Raw genomic sequence first — 20,945 nt, forward strand, 5'->3', positions numbered from 1 at the left:
ACATTTAACGTTACACCCTTCCAACAAAGAAATTGATCGACTGTCAGCTTGTTAAACATATTTGGACATGTTTTAACATATGATGGCTGAAGCAGCAGCATGTGACACTGTTCTCATGGTAACCAGATCAACACTGTGAACAGAATTCTACAAAACTGAAGTGAAAACACCAAATTACCTTTCAATGGGATAAAATAGCTTCTCTTCCCTAACGATGCCATGAAGAATGTGAATATTTAGTCAAAAACAATTAAGGTAAGCAGGTATCCATATTCATTTCAGTATCAGCAGATGCATAACGCTATAAGGTGACAACTATATAAGTTATGTAAATGATAAAAGATCCTTGTGGGTTCTCGGTTTGATCGATTTGAGCAACCATAAATGACGCAAAACATATGAATTTTGAGTCTTTGATAGGATTCCTATATAGAAAAATCACTCGCCCTCCAGCCGCATTTCGCGTGCAGCAATGACGTCATGTGCAAACAACCTATTGAGTGATTATTTAATTCTATGATGATTCTCTGGCTATTCAAAAGTAGACATAGAATCTAATAACATTTTAATTATAGAAATTTGAAAATAATTATATTAGTCTAGATCAACATTGTTACTGTTAACTAAAACTGAAACTTAAAAAGTATTTTTGTTAATTGAAGTAAAATAAAATATAAATATTGTTATAAAAACATAAGGTAACACTTTAAATTGGGGCACACATATTCACTATTAACTACAACTTTTGCCTTAATGAACTCATAATTACTGCTTATTAATAGTTAGTAAGTTAATTGTTAATTTTAGCTATTTGGCAAGATTAAGAGATGTAGAATATGGTCATTCAGAATAAGGCATTAATATGTGCTTTATAACTACTAATAAACAGACAATACCTTAGTAATATGCAAGCTAATAAGCAACTAGTTAATAGTGAGAATTGAACCATAAAACAAAGTGTTATCAAATATAAATATTAACTGAAAAACTTAAAGGAAAATTAGAAAAGGCAAATATAATGAAATAAGTTTAAAAAAAAAACTGCTAAAACTAAAACAAATATAAATTTAAGCTAATAAACAAAAATACACATAAAAGGACTAAACTTAGCTGTATATAAAAAACAGCTAATTCGAAATATTAATAACTATAGTATACATTATAAATAATACTAAAATAACACTGGTCTACAGTGTAATTTTTATTATACTTTTATTTTTGGGGGTGGTATGTGGGATCTCTAAAAAAGAAAAACAAGAAATGGACTTTTCCTTGTCTGCTGTAGACTTTGTTGTGCAGACCATAAAACAGTTAATAATACTAATAATAAAAACAGTAATACAGTAATATATAACAGTAATATTTTATATATATATATATATATATATATATATATATTTTTTTTTTTAAAGTAGAAAGAACATGTGGTACATTTAAATCTAATATTTATACAACTCTTTCACTGAATGATCAGTTTTCCCAAGGGTTTAATGGATTTCTGACAACGGGCAGCAGCTGAATGGACCTCCATGCATGTTTGTAAGACATCTGAGCACACTTCACTGTGTGCTGTAGACCTGGTGATAAACAGGCCACCTCCTGCTGTGCCCCGGTGTGACTTTTTAGGGCTGTGAGAACGAGTGTGAATCATGTTATTGGAAACAGGGCCATATGTCTTCCTGAGAAACCCCAAATGCAGATTTGCTTGTCCAGAGGCACATAAAGCTAAGCAGGTCTCACACTGCTATGCTGACCTGACAGAAATATGTCAAACTGCTGGTCGTCCTGTGCTCTCACTGTCTATCAATCACTGAAATGAAAGTATGGGAGAGCACGAGGTCAGCGGCAACAGCAGAAGTGGGCACAGGCGATCCATACTCCGAATTGATTTTAGATTATTCCAGTGCTTTCAAACCGCCCACAAACCGCCAGCCCCGCAAAGCATGCTGGGAAGTGTCATAGTTCTTGCAGTGCTACTAAATAAGGCTGATGTGATTTGTTGTGGAACAGAATGACATGCTAGAAAAAAAAGAAAAAAAAAGAAAAAAAAAAACACACATACACACTAACAAAGTCAAAAACAGTAGACTAACTTACTAAAAATAAGGCATGACATAGATGTTAAGTGATTAGATTTACAATTTTGGCCCATTTTGACAATAAAGCAGATGTTATAACAGTATTACAGATTACTGTTCAAAAGTTTGGGGTCAGTACAATTTTTTTTATCAAAAACTTTTTTATCAAAAAGTGATATTAAAAAAAGTTTACATTGTTATAAAAGATATATGCTGCTCTTTTGAACTTTCTATTCAACAAAGAATCCTGAAATAATTATTATTATTATATTATTAAATATAATTTATAATATATATAAGCAGTTTTTAAATGTGATAATCAAAATATTCTTGATATCAATGATTTCTGAAGGATCATGTGATACTGAAGACTGGAGTAATGATGCTGAAAATTATCACAAGAATAAATTACATATATATTATATTAAAATAGAAAAAAGCTATTTTAAATTGTAATAATATTTCTCAATAGTACTGCATTTTTATCAAATAAATGCAGCCTTTATGAGTAGAAACGTTTCAAAAACATTTAAAAATCTTACAGACCCCAAACTGTAGTATATTCCACTCGTTTTATTGTCAAAAGCTAAAGGATCAGAATATCGTAAAGACAAGGAAGTGGGATCTTTTTGACCAAGAAGACCCTAGCAACCACCAAAAATACCATAGCAACTGCATAGCAAAGCCCTGGTAACCACTTAGAACACCCTAGCAACATGGCAGCACAAACACCACTCACAACATACACTGTAAAAAAAAAAAAAAAAAAAAAAATGATCGCATCTCTGCTTCTTTCCACTGTAGAAAAATGAAGCCAAAATATCAAAGTAACGGTCGTTGCCGATTACGTTGTTTGGAGCCCGAGTCTGCACAGTAGTGATCCTGAGGTGGAGCCGGTGTATCAAAGTCTTGCCCACACTCCCGCTTCCACAGACTCAAGTCCAAAGTATACTTCATTTTTTATGCGTACGCAAGGGAATTTCGACATCAGAAGAGTACGCGCATACAGGTCGCACATGCGCATTTAATTTTTTTGAAGTAATTAGTTCACCCACAAGGTGGCAGCCGTGGATGAACTAATCGCATCGATGCACAATGTAGTCGAAGAAAAAACTGCATAAACAGAACTGAACGGAACGCATGCAAGCTACAGTGACAATGGAGGCCGATATAGTCGAGAGATTGTATGAAGAGTAGGGGTGTAACGATACGCTCAGGTCACGATACGGTACGTATCTCGATACGGAGTTCACGATACGAAACGTATCACGATATTTTGAACAAAATGAAAGTGGAATTCAAACAAGATTTATAAAAAAATCATTAACAAATTTCAATAATTTTCCTTGTTGTACATACAAGATCACCTTTCAATAAAATAAATAAATATAAAATTTTAATAAAAACCTTCTGTATTCAAATTAACAGTTGAATAGGGCTGTCTGTCACTGAAAAAAAATTTTAAATTTAACATGAACTTAGAATTATGAATAGGGGCCGCTCACATATCGCGTCTAAAAACGCGTGGAAGGCGCGGCCGCACCACTTCTCCTTCTTTCCAAAGCGCTTGCGCTCCAGTGGCGACGGTCGTTGCTATGCAACCATGAACTGAGCTCTCCAAGAGGATCAGGATGTTTCTGCAAAGGATAAATGATTTCTAGCCCTTGCATTAGTTTTACTACGAGATATATTGATGGAGATAAGATATAAAAACCACCATGTACAGCTATGATCAGCTGTTCGGCTGAGCTTTTGATGTTTTGTTACGGAAAGGCCATAGCTGATCGGTTGATTCTTGTCACACGACCTGCGGTGCGCTTGCGGCATTCTGAGAAGTTGAGAATTGCATGCGCGTCGATCCCATTATGAGCGCGCCTGCCGCGCGGCTACATTTGAAAATAATAACTGACTTGCACGTGGAAAAGACGTGAACGGCCCCACAGAACTTCTTAAAGCAAAGCATCACAAGCGTCTTTTGCTTTTCTGTGAGCACAGCTATTGCTGTGCACTGCGGTGAAAGAAAGCCGCGACTTTTCTCACGCGACCATGCAAGAGACTGACATGAGAAACGTTTAAACCTGCTTGCAAGATTCAATGTGTGCCCGAAACACTTACTGAACTAGAGAGCTGATTGAGACACACCATCTACGATAAATCGTTACACCCCTAATACTTATAGTAATTTAAAAATGTGGTAGCATTGGATCTGGACAGGAAGGATTACTCTGGGAGTTGGAAGGGGTGTGTCGCGATTCTGCCTTCTCACATCGCGATACAGGTTCGTGGACCTGCGTATCGCGATTTCGGTTTCATATCGCATATCGTTACAGCCCTAATGAAGAGGTTAGAAAGTACCCTTATTTGTACAACTCTAGCATGAAAGATTGATAACACAAAGATTGCTCAAAACTGAGCATGCATCAAACACCTGTGTATGCATACGAGCCAAATGAAGTACACTTTGCAAGAGTTTGCGTTCGACAGTGCGCAAACACTAGCGTATGCGTAAAAAAGCAAAGTATACTTTGGGCTTCAATCGCAAGCACAGCTGTCAATCATGACGTTGCTTCCCGGTTTTATCGTGATTAATCAGTTAATTAAAACCAAACTTACTGGAAAAATTAAAAGAAAAAACTATTAGAAATGTAATTGGATTTTTTTAGTTTTGCTCGAGTCCCATTTGATTACATGGAGAGGGCGGGGTTTATGACCCATACTGCAGCCAGCCACCAGGAGGCGATCAAAATATTTTGTACTTATTTTGTACTTCTACTTTTCAGGATGTGTGTGGCACACTTTACTCACACTGTGTTTAGAAAAATAAAAATGTAATTGTGTAGTTATTGCTGATTTGCTCCCACCAAAAATTATATTTTAGGCTGTTATATAAATATCCATCCTGCTGAACATCCTTTTGCATATAAAATGCTGTGTAAATAAATATTTTGATTAGTCATACAAAAACTGCCAACCCTACTCTTCCCTATTAACCAAAAATAGCTCTGGCTACTGGCCAGCAGCACTCTCTTAGTTAAAGGAAAACTGCTTCAGTCACTGTTTCTTCTTCTATTTCCACTTTCTATTCCGAAACATTGCTTTAAAATCTTTTTTTTTTATTTTTTTTATGGTTTTTCAGGTTAAATCCAGGAACAAATCATGCAAAAGAAAAGAAAGCTTTTGTAAAATATAGATCACTTTTCATTCTAAAGTGATAATTTGGTGCTCAAGAAACATTTCTTATTATTATCAATATTGAAAACAGTTGTGCTGCTTGATATTTTTGTGGAAACCATGATACACACTACCATCAAAAGTTTAACAAAAATTAATTAATTTATTTAGCAAGGGCACATTAAGTTGATCAAAAGTGCAAAGTAAAAGACATTTTAATGTTACAAAACATTTTTATTTCAAATAAATAGTTTCGATTTTTTATTCAAAGAATCCTGAAATAATCTATCACGATTTCCACAATTGATAATGACAATGATACATTGATAATAAGTGAAATTTTGTAGGCCTATACATAATAACTGAGCATCAAATCAGCACATTAGAATGATTTCTGAAGGATCATGTGACACTGAAGAATGGAGTAATGATGCTGAATATTCAGCTTTGATAACAGGACTAAATTACATTTTTAAATATATTCACATAGAAATCAACTGCAATCATATTTCACAACATTACTATTTTTACTAAATTAAAAAAAGGCATTTAAAAAAAAAAAAAAAAAAGATAAAACTATCAAGCGCCAAAAGCCAATCTGTTTGTGATAGTAGAAGAAACTGTATTCAGGAGCTTTGAAAAATACACATTCACACCGTCGTCACAAAAATTTAAGTCTTATGTACATTTGCTAAGCATTGCAATTATGTGCACTTACTTACAAAGATTACCCAACCCTGTTAATGTCCTCAGAAAACAGTCTGTTTAATCTGAAAGAGTGTCCACAGGAGTCACTTAGTCAAACATTTACTAAAGGAAGTCATTATGGTGTTGATAAACCGACTTTGTGGAATAACTGCATGAGAGCAGGGGCACGAGGGATTGGGTGGGGGTAAAGAAGCATGTCAGTTTTCAATGCTGAGTACATCAACAACTGTTAAAACAGCGTGGAACAAACAGCGTCCGCCCAAAAGCTAAATACACAGTCTGTTGCTCTTGGATACAAGCAGAGCAAACAACAAACGATGCTTTAATGAGAACATACTGAAATACATCTGTAATGTATTGTATGACAACGTAAGCACGTGAAATCATACGCTTTACAGGTACACGTCCAAAGCGTAGGGCCATACAAGATCTTGTTTGATCAGTTTGGAATCGAGTCCTCAAATATAAGCACAATAGATATGGGGCAGAAACATCGCAGATATCAGAACTATGATTTTTTTTAGAATGTTGCGATGCTGTTGTTAAGGTGTTATGGGTGATTGCTTACTGACTATCTACGATATTAGTCTCTAAATTTGGCCTTCGGTCGTCTGGCAGAAGCTAGTTATTTTAGTTTATAAAGTTTTAAATATGGATATTTTCTTACAAAAACCCATCGCTATGCTTCAGAAGGCCTTTATGGAGCCGTATGGATTATTTTTATGATGGATGGATGGATGTATTTTGGGCTTCAAAACACGTCCCCCATTTACAACCATTATAAAGCTTGGAAGAGCCCAAGCTAATATATCTCAGATTGTGTTTGTCTTGAAGATAGTCATATGCACCTAGAATGGCTTGAGAGTGAGTAAATCATGGAATAATTTTCATTTTTGGGTGAACTAACTCTTTAACCGCTTTGGTTTATTGCTGGTCCAAAATGGTCTACCAGCTTGATCCAGATGGTCATAAGTTGGATTTTACAGTAGGCTTATTTGACACCAGAGGAATTAGATTTGGTTTTTCAAAGATGCATCAACATTTCCTGAGTTTCTCATTTACGCAATCAATAGCAGTTTAGTGAAGCACATTAACAGTCTGACATTACATCGACATGTTCTTCAGTTTATGAGTCGGATTTTATGATGCTGGCTGAGTATATGTTTAAAGAGTTTGTTTAGGATGATTAGGTTTGATGAGGAGCTGTGTAACATCCCTCAAAGCAGTAAGCATCCACTGCAGCTTAAAGTCAAACAGGGGAAGCCTAAGGAAAATCAGCAGAGCATTACAACTGGACAAAATCCCCAAAAAATCTTTTTCACTAGACTGAACATTGAGGCTCTCGATCCTTACGCATTACTCGCCAGATTATTAATAGAAAATAAAAACTTTGTTTCCATAGCAACAGTTATAGTCCATATGGAAAGTGTCTCCTCCTGTTGCCAAGACAACCAACCCACGATGAGCTCGCAGTTGAACGATGTAGAGAGCTGTTGATCTGTCCCCAAACAAGCCTGGACAACATACAAAACTGACCTTAAGAATAGAGTTTAGCCAATATTAAAATCTTAAGATTTAAGAGAATGTTGTTGTACCAAAAATACTGACTAATTGTCAAAGATTTAAAGGTGTCATCGAACATTTTTTTTACAAGATGTAATAGAAGTCTAAGCTGTCCCCTGAATTTGTCTGTGAAGTTGTAGCTCAAAGTACCCCATTGATTTTTTTTAATACATTTTTTTAACTGCCTATTTTGAGGCATAATTAAAAATGCGCCGATTCAGGCTGCGGCCCCTTTAATTGCTCACGCTCTCCGCCCCCTCCCGAGCGCTCGACTCTATCATTGCATAAACAAAGTTCACACAGCTAATATAACCCTCAAAATGGATCTTTACAAAGTGTTCGTCATGGAGCATGTCTAATCGTGTAAGTACAGTGTTTATTTGGATGTTTACATTTGATTCTGAATGAGTTTGAGGCTGTGCTCCATGGCTAACGGCTAACACTACACTGTTGGAGAGATTTATAAAGAATGAAGATGTGTTTATGCATTATACAGACTGCAAGTGTTTAAAAATGAAAATAACGACGGCTCTTGTCTCCGTGAATACAGTAAGAAACGATGGTAACTTTAACCACATTTAACAGTACATTAGCAACATGCTAACAAAACATTTAGAAAGACAATTTACAAATATCACTAAAAATATCATGATATCATGGATCATGTCAGTTATTATGGCTCCATCTGCCATTTTCGCTGTTGTCCTTGCTTGCTTACCTAGTCTGATGATTCAGCTGTGCACAGATCCAGACGTTAATACTGGCTGCCCTTGTCTAATGCTTGAACATGAGCTGGCATATGCAAATACTGGGGGCGTACATATTAATGATCCCGACTGTTACGTAACAGTCGGCGTTATGTTGAGATTCGCCTGTTCTTCGGAGGTCTTTTAAACAAATGGAGGAAACAATGGTGTTTGAGACTCACTGTATATCATTTAACTCTTGTTGTTCAACTATGCTGAGGCAAATAAAATTTTCAATTCGATGGCACCTTTAAGAGTTTTATAGGGTTGTCGATGCAACGCCTTAATTTAATTAATTAGTTGTGTGAAAAAATAACATGTTAAAATTAGTAATGCATTTAATGCACCCGCCCCGCCCCAGACCTACGTAGTTCATCTAACATTTCATAAAGTTGACTGATGACGGTCAACAACTGCGTGATGGAGCCAATAGAATGCGGTTAGAATGGAACTAAAATTGAAGATGTCAGGGAAAAAATGCCTGTTTTTGTCTTATATACATATATAAGATATATGTATATAAGTATATACATATTTATATCATGATATAGTTAAGCAACATCACACAGGTAATGACTGCAATATCACATGAGTGCTGTTTTTGTCCTGAATAGCAAAATTGCAAATGTGATATTGATTTCATGATTTTTTAATAAATAAGAAATTAATATTGTGTTATATTTTATACATAATATTGTCTGTTTTTGCTCAATTTTGGAAAAGATATCACCTATAAAGCCATAGCAGAACTGTAGTGCATCTCCGAGCAACACACAGCGGTGTTTAATTTTGAATTAATGAATTTGAACCAACTTTTCTCATTTAACACAACAATGACTTTAAATTATCTTTTGGGGGTCATTTCTCAGACAAATTTGATGTGTGATTAATTTGCGATTACTTTGTGTAATTAATTAGATTAAAATTTTTATTTGCTTCACAGCCCTACATTTTAACATTTGTTCCCATTGGATTCTGGGACTGTTTAAACATAATATGTCTTTCTGGATTCTCATTAAACCTAAAGTCAGAGCAGAGAAACCAGACCATCATAAAACTCTAGTTAAATAAATGAAAGTACAATTTCCCCTTCTCTCTGTTCTAAACCATTGCTGCAGACACTGAAGATTCCATTGACACTGCTGTGTGCACTAAATCCAGGCCTGGGATATGGGATATTCCCACTCTTGTCACTGTGTGAGCAGAGACCAAAGGTCATCTCACACACCCACAATCTAAGCAAGCCCCCCTTATAGCCCTAACAATAGCCACTTTTAAACTGGCCCTGAGTAAGCATGTGGAAGTGTTTAAAGAGGGTCTAAGGTTTGGAATTTAGAATTGTTTCCTGTTCAGAACGCTAAAAAAATGGTTAATGGTTCTTGAACTTGAACAAATTAAGTACAGTTTGAATTAAATGTAGCGAGAAAGAAAAAATTGCTGGTGCAAAATGACGTATGTTGTGTAGTCTAAACAAATGACTCATGTGAGCCGTTCCTATGGGCAGCCTGAAATGGTTCTTGACTCACTTAACTGCAAATCTTTATTTCATCAAGTTCAACACAAAACGTAGTAGATGTTCCGTGCTTCAAAAGTAGTTAAATGTCATGAGTAGTTAAAGATACATATAGAAAATAGCACTGATTTTGTTTAGTAGTTAGCACCAAATATGTGGAATAGAGGGTTTCTAAATGGGGCTAAACACATTTATTAATAAAATTGTTTAAGAGCCAAAACATTAAGAAGGATCGGAACCAGAATAATAAATAACCAGAAAGCATCTTAGTAGTAACATGCACTCTATGCACACTGGCCTGGACTGTTTCATATAGGAATGACAGTCACATGTGAGCAGCTGTGGGAATTGTTGTTGGCTGCCTGTTGAAATCTGAATATCTGGTTTGATTAAAACAGCTATATCCTATTCTATTCTATTTTAGTCTCTGGGTAGACAGCAATCCATGCCATCGAACTGATTCACAATTAGTTTTCGATTCGGGAATTCACGATTTTTGCAAATTCGGATTCAATTTGATCCAATTCACAATGAGATTCAATTAGATTTCGATTAATGAGTCAGTCAACAAATATTACAATAACGATAATTTCCTCAAGGTCTCATATGCAAATAAAGAAAGGGTTAGTTCACCCAAAAAATGAAAATTATGTCATTAATTACTCACCCTCATGTCGTTCTACACACATAAGACCTTCATTCATCTTTAGAACACAAATTAAGATATTTTTGATGAAATTGGATGGCTCAGTGAGGCCTCCATTGCCAGCAATGCCACCGAACTTCTCAAGATCCAGAAAGGTACTCAAAACAGTTCATTTAAATCAGTTCATGTGAGTTCAGTGGTTCTACCTTAATATTATAAAGCGACGAGAATACTTTTGTGCGCCAAACAAACAAACAAACAAAAAAAAAAAGATTTTTCAACAGTATCTAGTAATGGGCAATTTCAAAACACTGCTTTGAATCTTTATGAATCTTTTGTTTCGAATCATTGATTCATGTATCAAACTGCTGAAATCACGTGTCTTTGGTGCTCTGAACAACTGATTCGAATCAAAACATTTGTAAAGCTTTGAAGCAGTGTTTTGAAATCGGCCATCACTTAGATATAAGTCCTTATTTAGTTTTTTTGGCGCACAAAAAGTATTCTCGTCACTTTATAATATTAAGTTAAAACCACTGAACTCACATGAACTGATTAAAATGAACTGTTTTGAGTACCTTTATGGATCTTGAAAAAATTCGATGTCATTGCTGGCAATGCAGGCCACACTGAGCCATCGGATTTCAACAAAAATATCTTAATTTGTGTTCTGAAGATGAACGAAGGTCTTACGGGTGTGGAACGACATGAGGGTGAGTAATAAATGACAGAATTTTCATTTCTGGGTGAACTAACCCTAAGCCCAAATAAACATACAGAATTTTATCTTACAGAAAATAGTAAAATCACAGTTCAAAATTTGATTTTAATTTACAGTGTCCTTATTACACATTCTACATGTAGTTACTCTAGTAATAACTACAAATTATGCATAATTACATGCAACTAACCCTAAACCAAACCTAATCCTAACCCTAAAGTAAGTAGATTTGCTCTATACTTAAATGTATAATTACACTGTAATAAGGACACCTTAAGTTTAACCATTTTTAGTATTTTAAATTCACTGACCATAACAAGCAATTCACATTTCAAAAATCCATGTTTCAATATCCATGAATATGCATCGTCTGGATTTGTAATCGATTAAAGCAGTTTTTCTTTAAGGTTCCTTACACAAAACCTTTGAAATAAAAAGCCTGCTTTTGATACTGCACCTTTAAGACTTCTATTTGTAAATGATCTCTGTTATGACAGCTAATTTCCACATATACTCTGATTCGTCAGAGTGGGCCAAGTCACTAAATACTCAATGTTCCCTATTAAAAGTCCATTAAAAGCCTGACTTTTTAAGCAAACATCATGACCATGCATTTGGAATCAAAGGGAAGTGCCACGTCCGCATAGGTCAACACAAAAAGATCCTCAGCACAAAATTGTAGCATAATTCACTACAGGGAAATAAGATTAATGTCAGGAAGAGACGACTGCCAGCGGCTGAAATGCAAACATCAGCGATATCTTTGAAGCTGCTGAGTTGGAAGTAAAATGTTCTTATACTTACGTTCCCAAAACCTCTTTGAAGTCATAGATTTCTTTGATGCTCGATGTTTTCTTTTTCCAAGAGTGTCCATCCTCTCCCAATGGCATTTTGCTGCGGTCAATGATGGAGAAACTGAGAGAGGAATAGGAAACCATTCAATTACTATACAATAATAAAGGCTATGCAAAACAGATATTTAGGCCAAATCCTATGTTTTATGACATGAAATTACCCAGAAACTAAGCTGAATCTTTTAAACCTTTGACCTATAGGGCTATTCACTTGAACCTTGACCTCACCATGTGCAAATCTTCAGGCTTTCATGACTGTGGTGTAATTTATAAATGTCACACAAAGCATTAAGACCTTTTACTATATGTAAATTGTGATTACTATTAAGACACCATCATGTCACAGCAAGTTCTCCCCATCTGTCTGTTTTGCCTTGAGCATTTTAAAGCAAGGGGTCTGACAACCACATACTAAGAATATCTGAACTATCAGCCAGACCTGTTTCATTTAGCTCAGGCTTCAATAAGACATGAGAGTGTAAATTGAGTCTGCCACAGTTTCTTAAAGAATCTTGCAACACCTGCTTGACCACATCAGAATATCTTCACAGAGTAGTTAGAAAGTGTTTTTTATGGGTTGTACAAAGACAAAAAGGAAAGTTAACACTAGTCAGTTAAGCATGATGGAAATCTAATGAATTATTTAGGCTAATGTATTCTCTACATGTCTTTATTTAAGACTTAACATAAGTTATTTAACTTACCTGTTCTATACCTGATCAAAGCTTCCACCAGAACAAAAAAGACTCTTTCCTTGTCAGTATTTGTCTCATTTACTATAATTAAGCAATAAGGAATGAAAGGCTGTGCTATATTGTGAATATATTCATGGCTAAAGGGGACTGTTAGAGGCCATTCACACAGAGACGCATGAAAAAATGCAAGGTCTAGAGTCACGTTTTTTAAAAAGTTGACTTTTTTTTACTGCAGCGCCAGCTTAGAATGGTATTTTTAGAACGGTCCGTCATGCACAAGATGCTGTAAAAGATGCAAGACATGAGCGCAATGGTCAAACACAAAGAAAAACAAATGAAAATCTGTAAGTAGTATGCAGCCCATTAGGCATGAAAAACCCTGCAAACCCTTCAGCTGTGATTATATGCACAATAAAGCATGGATTCAGCATTCATGACCAAAACTGTATCAACATTTTATTGCCAATTACTAATTATACAATTCGCCATTCAATTTCCTCTAATTTTATATTTAGATAACCATTAAATTGCCATTATCGAAGACTCACCTAAAGTTACAATAGGTACAATATGTAAGAATTTTGTCTGCTAGAGGTCGCTAGAAGTCTATTCAAAACAAAGGTGTAGCTTGATGACGCCAAGTTTGAGAGCGGAATCTTGGGACATGTGGTCTCCATCTCAACGGACGGTGCAAAAGAATAGGGATAGGACTCGGGAAGAAATCATGTTCATGGATGCGATTATAAACGTTACTGTAGTATGAAGTAGGGATGTGCACAAATAGTCGAATATTCGTTCTTTAATTAATATTCGAAAAATAAAAATACTATTCGAATTTTACTATGTTGCTTTGCTGGCCGTAAATGCAGTGAATCCATGATAAATCCTGAGCACTAAAACTCGCAGTTATAACTAAATGCACCGGGTGGCGCTGTGGAGCATGTTCAACAAGTTTATTTTATTTGATCGTCACATAATGATGTCATCTACCTCGCGCAGTTTGGAATTACTTAGATGAAAATTATCTTACAAAATGGAATTACTTTTGATCAAATTAATTAATGAAACTGAGTTATAATATCAACACCATAATGAGAAAGCACATGAAATCTAAATACCCATCGAGTTAGGAAAGACAGCCATCCATCACTGCATTCACGACAGGTAAGCGCAGCTGTAAGTTATCCCCGAGTGAGCCGAGATAACTTATCTGATAGCAAAATGATTTTGAGACAAATGCTTCCTTTAAGTTTCGCCGCGGGAGATATATTTACGAACAGAAAACAAAGTGCTACTGTTAGAAACTTAGCTTAGCACACCGTTATGTATTGCTATCTTAGTGTCTGCAATGTCTGTCAGCATGGCTCGTTTTCTCACCCGAGCATGTGTATATTATTGTTTTTCTCAACATGAACATGTGAAACAATATAAACACGATAACCATATACTGACTCGAGTGTATTATGTACGTTTTGTACAATAACGGGCGCTTTATTAGTATTTTTCCCGCTCGCACTGCTTTAGATTAAATGCTTTTGTTCTTAATATTTTCTGTTTACACATATTGTTTAATGCTTTGAACTAAAAGAATATAATGAGATATAATGTAAGCTTGTTGTGTATATTGCCTAATCGTAAGCTTGTTCGGAAATGGTTACAAAATATTGATGAATATAAAACAATAACATCTTTCTCGTTTAACCTTATTTAAATAAACGAATATTCGTTTTTTACGAGCCCAAATATTCGAATACAATATTTTGGAGAAATGCCCATCCCTAGTATGAAGCAGAGCAGGACCGAGTGTTCTGGGAGCTGAACGAGGCCGCAACACACGCCTCACAAGCAGCGGGACTTTTATTATGACACAGTTGCCGGCGCCGCTTCCGCTATTACAGGCATGATAATAAGGTAATGCAGCTCTGTTTATCATATTAGACACATTTGAGTGGGTTGAAAATGTTATAACGTTACTCTGTGGGTTCGCTCAGCGGCTGCTGTGAGGCACTGTTACACACTGCAGTAAGATAGATCGATTTTAATTATTATATTATTATATTACATTTATATTAATAAATGCTGGATGGCTTGTGTTGATAACTGGCATGCAATTAATTTTAAAACCTATTGTATGATGGCGAAAATGCTGTATTACTGTTACGAAAAATAAAGCTGCATCTGATTATGCTATGTTAGCTACTTGACAAATTAGTGTTTTTCTCTGAGGATTGGTAAAGCGTGGTACTCGCAAAAAAAAAAAAAAAAAATCAAGAAAATTACATTCAAACAATAAGACTAAACGTGTTGAGCTATATAACAACTCGTTTTCTGTCTATAAATATATCAAAACAGTTGTTCCCTTGTCTATTAAAACGTGTAATATATTAAAGCGTCTTTGGTGTTTCCATGGTTTCTACAAAATAAATACGGAAACCGACGGTAACGCGGGTATGACGCAATTGACAGGCGACTCCTCACACGTTCCGGAGCCTTGGTTAAAATTGCAATTTTCTCACGATTTTCAAATAGTTGGAAATATTCTGGGATATTGTAAGTACTCAATTGCAAGTGGTTTTTGGATATTTTACTGCAAAAATATTACATATTGCACCTTTAAATGTAATTTTTAGTAAAAATCTATGCATTTTCTGATGCTTAAATTCACTTGTAAAAACAACTGATTTTATGTTTCACTATTTTTTTATAATTTGAAATTTTTTTATTTATTTAGACAAAATAGATTTCTCAATAAAACATCTTCTGCCAGACCGCCTTCCGAATGTAACTTACAAAAAATAATGGAACTGAAGTCGAGTCAGTTGAATACGGGAAGGGAAGGCGTAGGACGTAGCGTGTATGTTTTGAACTGCGAGAGGTGTTACACTTTCTTCGTAAATTGAATATGGAAGGCGGTCCTGGGGAAAGTAGATGTTTTACTTTATAACATGTTAAATATGGATATTTTTCTTACACAAACACATCGCATCTCTTCAAAAGGCCTTTATTAACCCCCCGGAGCAGTGTGGAGTACGTTTATGATGGATGGATGTGGATGGATGCACTTTCTTGAGCTTCATACTCATTGGTCCCGTTCACTGTCATTATAAAGTCAGGATATTTATTAATATAACTCCAATTGTGTTTATCAGAAAGAAGAAAGTCATATACACCTAGGATGGCTTGAGGGTGAGTAAAGCTTGGGGTAATTTTCATTTTAGAGTAAACTAATCCTTTAATATCAGTGTATCCCTAAAATATATGCTCAATATCCACCTTAAATTTACAATTATACACTGGAAAGATACAATGTAACAGTTCTGAAATAGTGCAAGTAGAAATACGGCTTTCATAACCAAACATAAAATGTATGACTTTGTAAATCTTTATATACCATTTTGATTTGATTTTCAACAGTACGATTTACAAGCCACCAAACAACTTTGGCGAATGTAACTTTCACTCCACATAGCCTTAAGATCAACATCAAAATAACATTTATGCAGTTTTGCACATTCGGTCGCCTGTAAGTCTGCAATCTTCAGCAATCACTTTCTCAAGGTAGACTCACGACTTGTTCTGTTGTGTGGGGGATTGTTGTGTCTAATTTAAAGCATTTCTTCATGCTAAGAGCTGCCACCATCAATCCACCCGACTATACATGTCTCTCATAGATAACAGTCAAAGGGCTTTCAGCCAAACCTTGTCACCTAACGTCAACCACAATCATCTACTCTGCTGTTTTTGGCTATGTCTATTCTAACTTAATCGCAAATGGTGGACTACAGTATTTTTTCTTTTTATGTGATGACACATGTTTCCATGGGAACCCGGTGATCCACGGTGTGTCTGGATCCAAATGGCAAGCTAACAGAGCAGCTGCGATGGGATCTTGGGTGGTTTAGGCGTACAGTTTGGGTAAACACTCTAAACTGTTTAAATGTTTGTATTTAGGGAGGACTGTCTCACCGGTAAACCTCTGTGTCAATTGATTCTTAATTTGAGACAGTACATTTCCTCTTTCCTAAAACAGAAGTTGTGTAAAATGGGGTAGCAATATTGAGCAATGTCACAGCCGTGTTACACTGATCAGACATCTGAACATTTAAAGTTTGCGGCCATCAAATGTTAATTAAATCATAGCTCAATCTGGCCTGCATAAAAATACTGTTCTGGGTTCAGTAAGTAAAACTCTATCGATAGCAACTTGCTGTCAGTTACCACAGAAAATAGACCAGCCCCTTATACAAAACTCAATGACATGAAGCTCTTTTTTTCCCCCTGATCTATTATTGTATTCAAAAATACATTAACATGCAATTCATACATACAATGACTTACTTGTACCTCTTCTATGATGAAAATGTTTTTCATTCCCAAAATTTTGAAGAGGCTATTATATAGTGATATTAATATTATCCTGATGTGAAAATGAAGAAAAAGGCCTCATTAAAAAAAAAAAAATAGAGAAATACTTGAAAAGAAAATGTCTGGTGTAATCTTTTATTTTTATAGTGAAGCAAATTTCATAAATATTCGAAAAACCGTTTTTTTTACCGCAAATCATGCAATGCAAATGTGGTGTGACCAACAAAGTCATGTGATGCAACCAACTTCCAAAAACATGCAGGAAGCAAAAATATAAAACAGGAAAATATATAATAGAAAGGACACCCTATGGCCCTCATGGACAACAGGTTTCTTAAAATATATGATAATTTGACCTTTTATATGACATTGCAAAATTACTTCAGGTTGTTAATTATCATATACAACCCCTCAAAATATGTTAAGAAAAATCATGATGATTAAAATGTGTACACTCACATGTATTCAAAATGTGAGGATATGTTATTGTTTACATATTATTATTTATTACACAACATTTAGAGTCATTAAAATCATAATTTTCTTGAAAATTGGTTAAAATGTTTTTGTTTGTTTTTTTAAACCACCTTACATGTATTTTTCTTTTATTCTAGAAAACTGTGAACCAAAAACAAACAAAAAAAAATGAAAAGAGATTCACTTACAAATAAGGTTTATGGGATAATAATTGTATGTTGCGCCATAGCATTCCATTGTAGGCTCTGTTTTAGTTCACTGGGATAATCTGGATACACTCCTTGGCTGTAAAGCCTCACAGACTGAACACATTCACTAGACCGCAGGATGTGGTATATTAGGACACTTGATGTCATTGCATAACAAAACTGACTCAATAAATATTGATTTCACAAAGTACTATGTTGCATTACCGTAATAATTGAAATCCGAATTGGTTTATAAATGCTACAATCACACTTTTGCTTTGACATTATACAAATGGATCCTTTCATTGTGGAAGACTTTGTTGGTATAATCGAAACCAAGAAAACATTTAAATGGGCTACATAGTGTTGTCTATAAAAATGAAGAGACTTTGAATGAACAGATAAATTTAGATGGCCATCCCACAGATGTACTCAATGGATGTATGAGTACGTCTGTGATAACCAAAAGCATATCACAAAAGTTGTCTATTGAATTTCACCAAGAATGTTTATGGAAATCTCTTTTCCAGCTGGGCTGGTATACTTCCTTAAAACTTCTGCATTACAGGCAGTTTGCAAGCTCAAAACAGCTAAAGACGGCAAATAAAGAATGCAGGAATTAAACGAGATGACCGGACCGACATCTAACATGGATGGACACATGCAAAGGAGATGGAAAACATTAAATTCCCTCAATTGACAAACCCATTTTCTGACTGAGAATCACAAGAGAATCCAGTCACATCCTTGAGTTGGACTAAACTTCCAATCCAATGCTCTCAGGCAAGCAAAATATGAACATACACCAAAGATGTATTCAAAGGCATCCAAAATCTCAGGCAAGAAGTTTTAAGAGTTGTATACACTATATATATATACATATCACAATGAAAGGCTAAGTAGGTATTTTGCATCACTATACATGCAGGTCCAGCAGTAGAAAGGGTATCAATTCATTGTTTGTTAGTGAGGAACCACATAGAGGTAAGGAAATAGATTGTAGAAAAGCTATAAACTAACCCACGTACAAAGGAGAATCAAAAGGCAAGCTTGAAAGATTGAGAACAGACACATCCATACAACGCAACCATCTAGATCATCATGCAGCATTCAGAAGGTTGAGTTCATCAGACAGACGATGGAGATACTCACTGGCTTCCCATGGCTGCTCAGAAGAGGACAAAAGAGATAGAGAGTGACACCTAAACCTTCAGTAGGTCAGAAATGTGTCACATCACACTCAGAACAATTCATGATTCGTGCTGATAGAGTCTGTCATGGGCGTTTATAACCACAAACTGTGCTTCCCCTTTTAAGGTGAGCTATCTAACCACACCATAACTCAAACTCAGGAAGTACAACGCTTATATACACAGAGGTAACCTTAGCAAGTTTTCTCTAACCCTGAAAAAGGCCTCCACTACAGGATGTGCAAAAACAGGCTGCAGGAATGACTGTCTTTCTGTTCATAAGGTTCCAAAACCAATAATGATCAGTGAGAAATCAAACCAATCAACATACTCCAGAAAATTGGGGAAGATTATCTATGAATAACAACTCAAATTTGGGTCAGTTTCTTGGGCTTCAAAAGACTTGGAATATAGTGCAAAAGTCGTATAGACATTTTTTTTTTTTTTTTTTTTTGAGATTTAAGGGATAGTTCACCCAAAAATGAAAATGTGATATTTATCTGCTTACCCCCAGGGCATACAATATGTAGGTGACTTTGTTTCTTCATTAGAACACAAATGATGATTTTTAACTCCAACCATTGCAGTCTGTCAGTCGTATAATGCATTGAAACGGTATCTATGAGAATAAAAAAAAAACATGCACAGACAAATCCAAATTAAACCCTGCGGCTCGTGACGACACATTGATGTCCTAAGACACAAAACGTCGGTTTGTGTGAGAAACCGAACAGTATTTATATCATTTTTTACCTCTAAAACACCACTATGTCCAACTGCCTTGAGCATCCGGTGTGCGAGAAGTGATCTCTCGCACTCATTGACGTATATGCGCGAGAGATCACTTCCGGCATCAGAGTGCGCTTTCAGACCTCACACACCGTATGCTCAAGGCAGTTGTGCAAAAAATGATATAAATAATGTTCGATTTCTCACACAAACCAATCATTTCGTATCTCAGGACATCAATGTGTCGTCACGAGCCGCAGGGTTTCATTTGGATTTGTCTGTGCATGTTTTTTTGACTCTTATAGATGGTGTTCCCATTGAGATGCATTATACGACTGACAGACTGCAACGGTTGGAGTTAAAAATCATCATTTGTGTTCTACTGAAGAAACAAAGTCACCTACATCTTGGATGCCCTGGAGGTAAGCAGATAAACACCAAATTTTCATTTTTGGGGGAACTATCCTTTAATAGACATGGTAACAATGAACTGGAATCTTTTTGATGAACTGATATCAATTATTAAATCCCAAGAATCAATCTATGGTGTTTTCGAAACTTCACTAAACACTTTTGATATGGAACAAAGGCCCTGTTTACACTTGTTAAGATGCGTTGGATCAGTGGATGATGCTAATTACAGGTGTTAATGGGGTCTAAAACTTTTTAAGCTTGTCCACTTTCGACCACTTCCAGAGGTAGTCGAAAACGCATTTGACTGGATTGCTTTTGTTGTGTAGGTCGAATGCGTTTGAAAAGCCAAAAAAGACCGCCTACTATCCGCCTATTGATGTGTAGATGCATTATGGGAAACAAGCTAACCAGATGGGATTTAAACTTTGCTGGCTGGATATCCAAGTTTGGTTTGAAGACTAAAAATGTACCAAGCACAATGTTCTCTCACCATTCCTGATTTCTACACACTCACAGCATTCGTCTGGTCTTGCAGCTGCCAAAGTGAAAAAAGCCATACATTTACCCACCCATAGAGCCTCCCCTCAAAAAAATCAGGACAGAAGTAGTCGAAAGTGGACAAAAGAGATTAAAAACACCAGGTGTAAATGTGTATGTGTCTCCCTCATCTACTTGTGATACAATTGACCAAAATGCATCTTAATACCAGGTGTAAACAGGGCCAAAGTCTCAGCTTTCAGCAAAATATGTCAATTTTAACATGAAATTTAAACAATAAATTTAGTTTTGTGGCATTTCTTGATCCATGTAGCCATCTGAGATCAAGCGGCAGAACAGAGCGCATGTGAACTGATCATCTCTTCCTCTTTACTAGTTACAGCAGGAAA

The 20,945-nt window shown here is 35.6% G+C and overlaps 1 protein-coding gene across 3 annotated transcripts in view; it reads right to left on the reverse strand.

Moving 5' to 3' along the window:
- Positions 1-20,945, reverse strand: part of camk1b (calcium/calmodulin-dependent protein kinase Ib) — a 68,165-nt gene that overhangs the window by 41,769 nt on the left and 5,451 nt on the right. The window contains exons 1-2 of one of the 3 annotated variants that reach the window (XM_067388600.1): positions 18,878-19,012; positions 11,951-12,061 (exon numbers count right to left, since the gene is read on the reverse strand). In XM_067388600.1, coding sequence (XP_067244701.1) covers positions 11,951-12,061; positions 18,878-18,888 — 122 coding nt within the window. In that variant the 5' untranslated portion in view covers positions 18,889-19,012. Of the gene's footprint in view, positions 1-11,950; positions 12,062-17,725; positions 17,834-18,877; positions 19,013-20,945 lie in introns of those variants that run through there. The other 2 variants (XM_067388599.1, XM_067388602.1) reach the window with 2 other exon arrangements.

This window comes from Chanodichthys erythropterus, chromosome 6 (assembly GCF_024489055.1).
Source record: "Chanodichthys erythropterus isolate Z2021 chromosome 6, ASM2448905v1, whole genome shotgun sequence".
NCBI classification, from domain to species: domain Eukaryota; kingdom Metazoa; phylum Chordata; class Actinopteri; order Cypriniformes; family Xenocyprididae; genus Chanodichthys; species Chanodichthys erythropterus.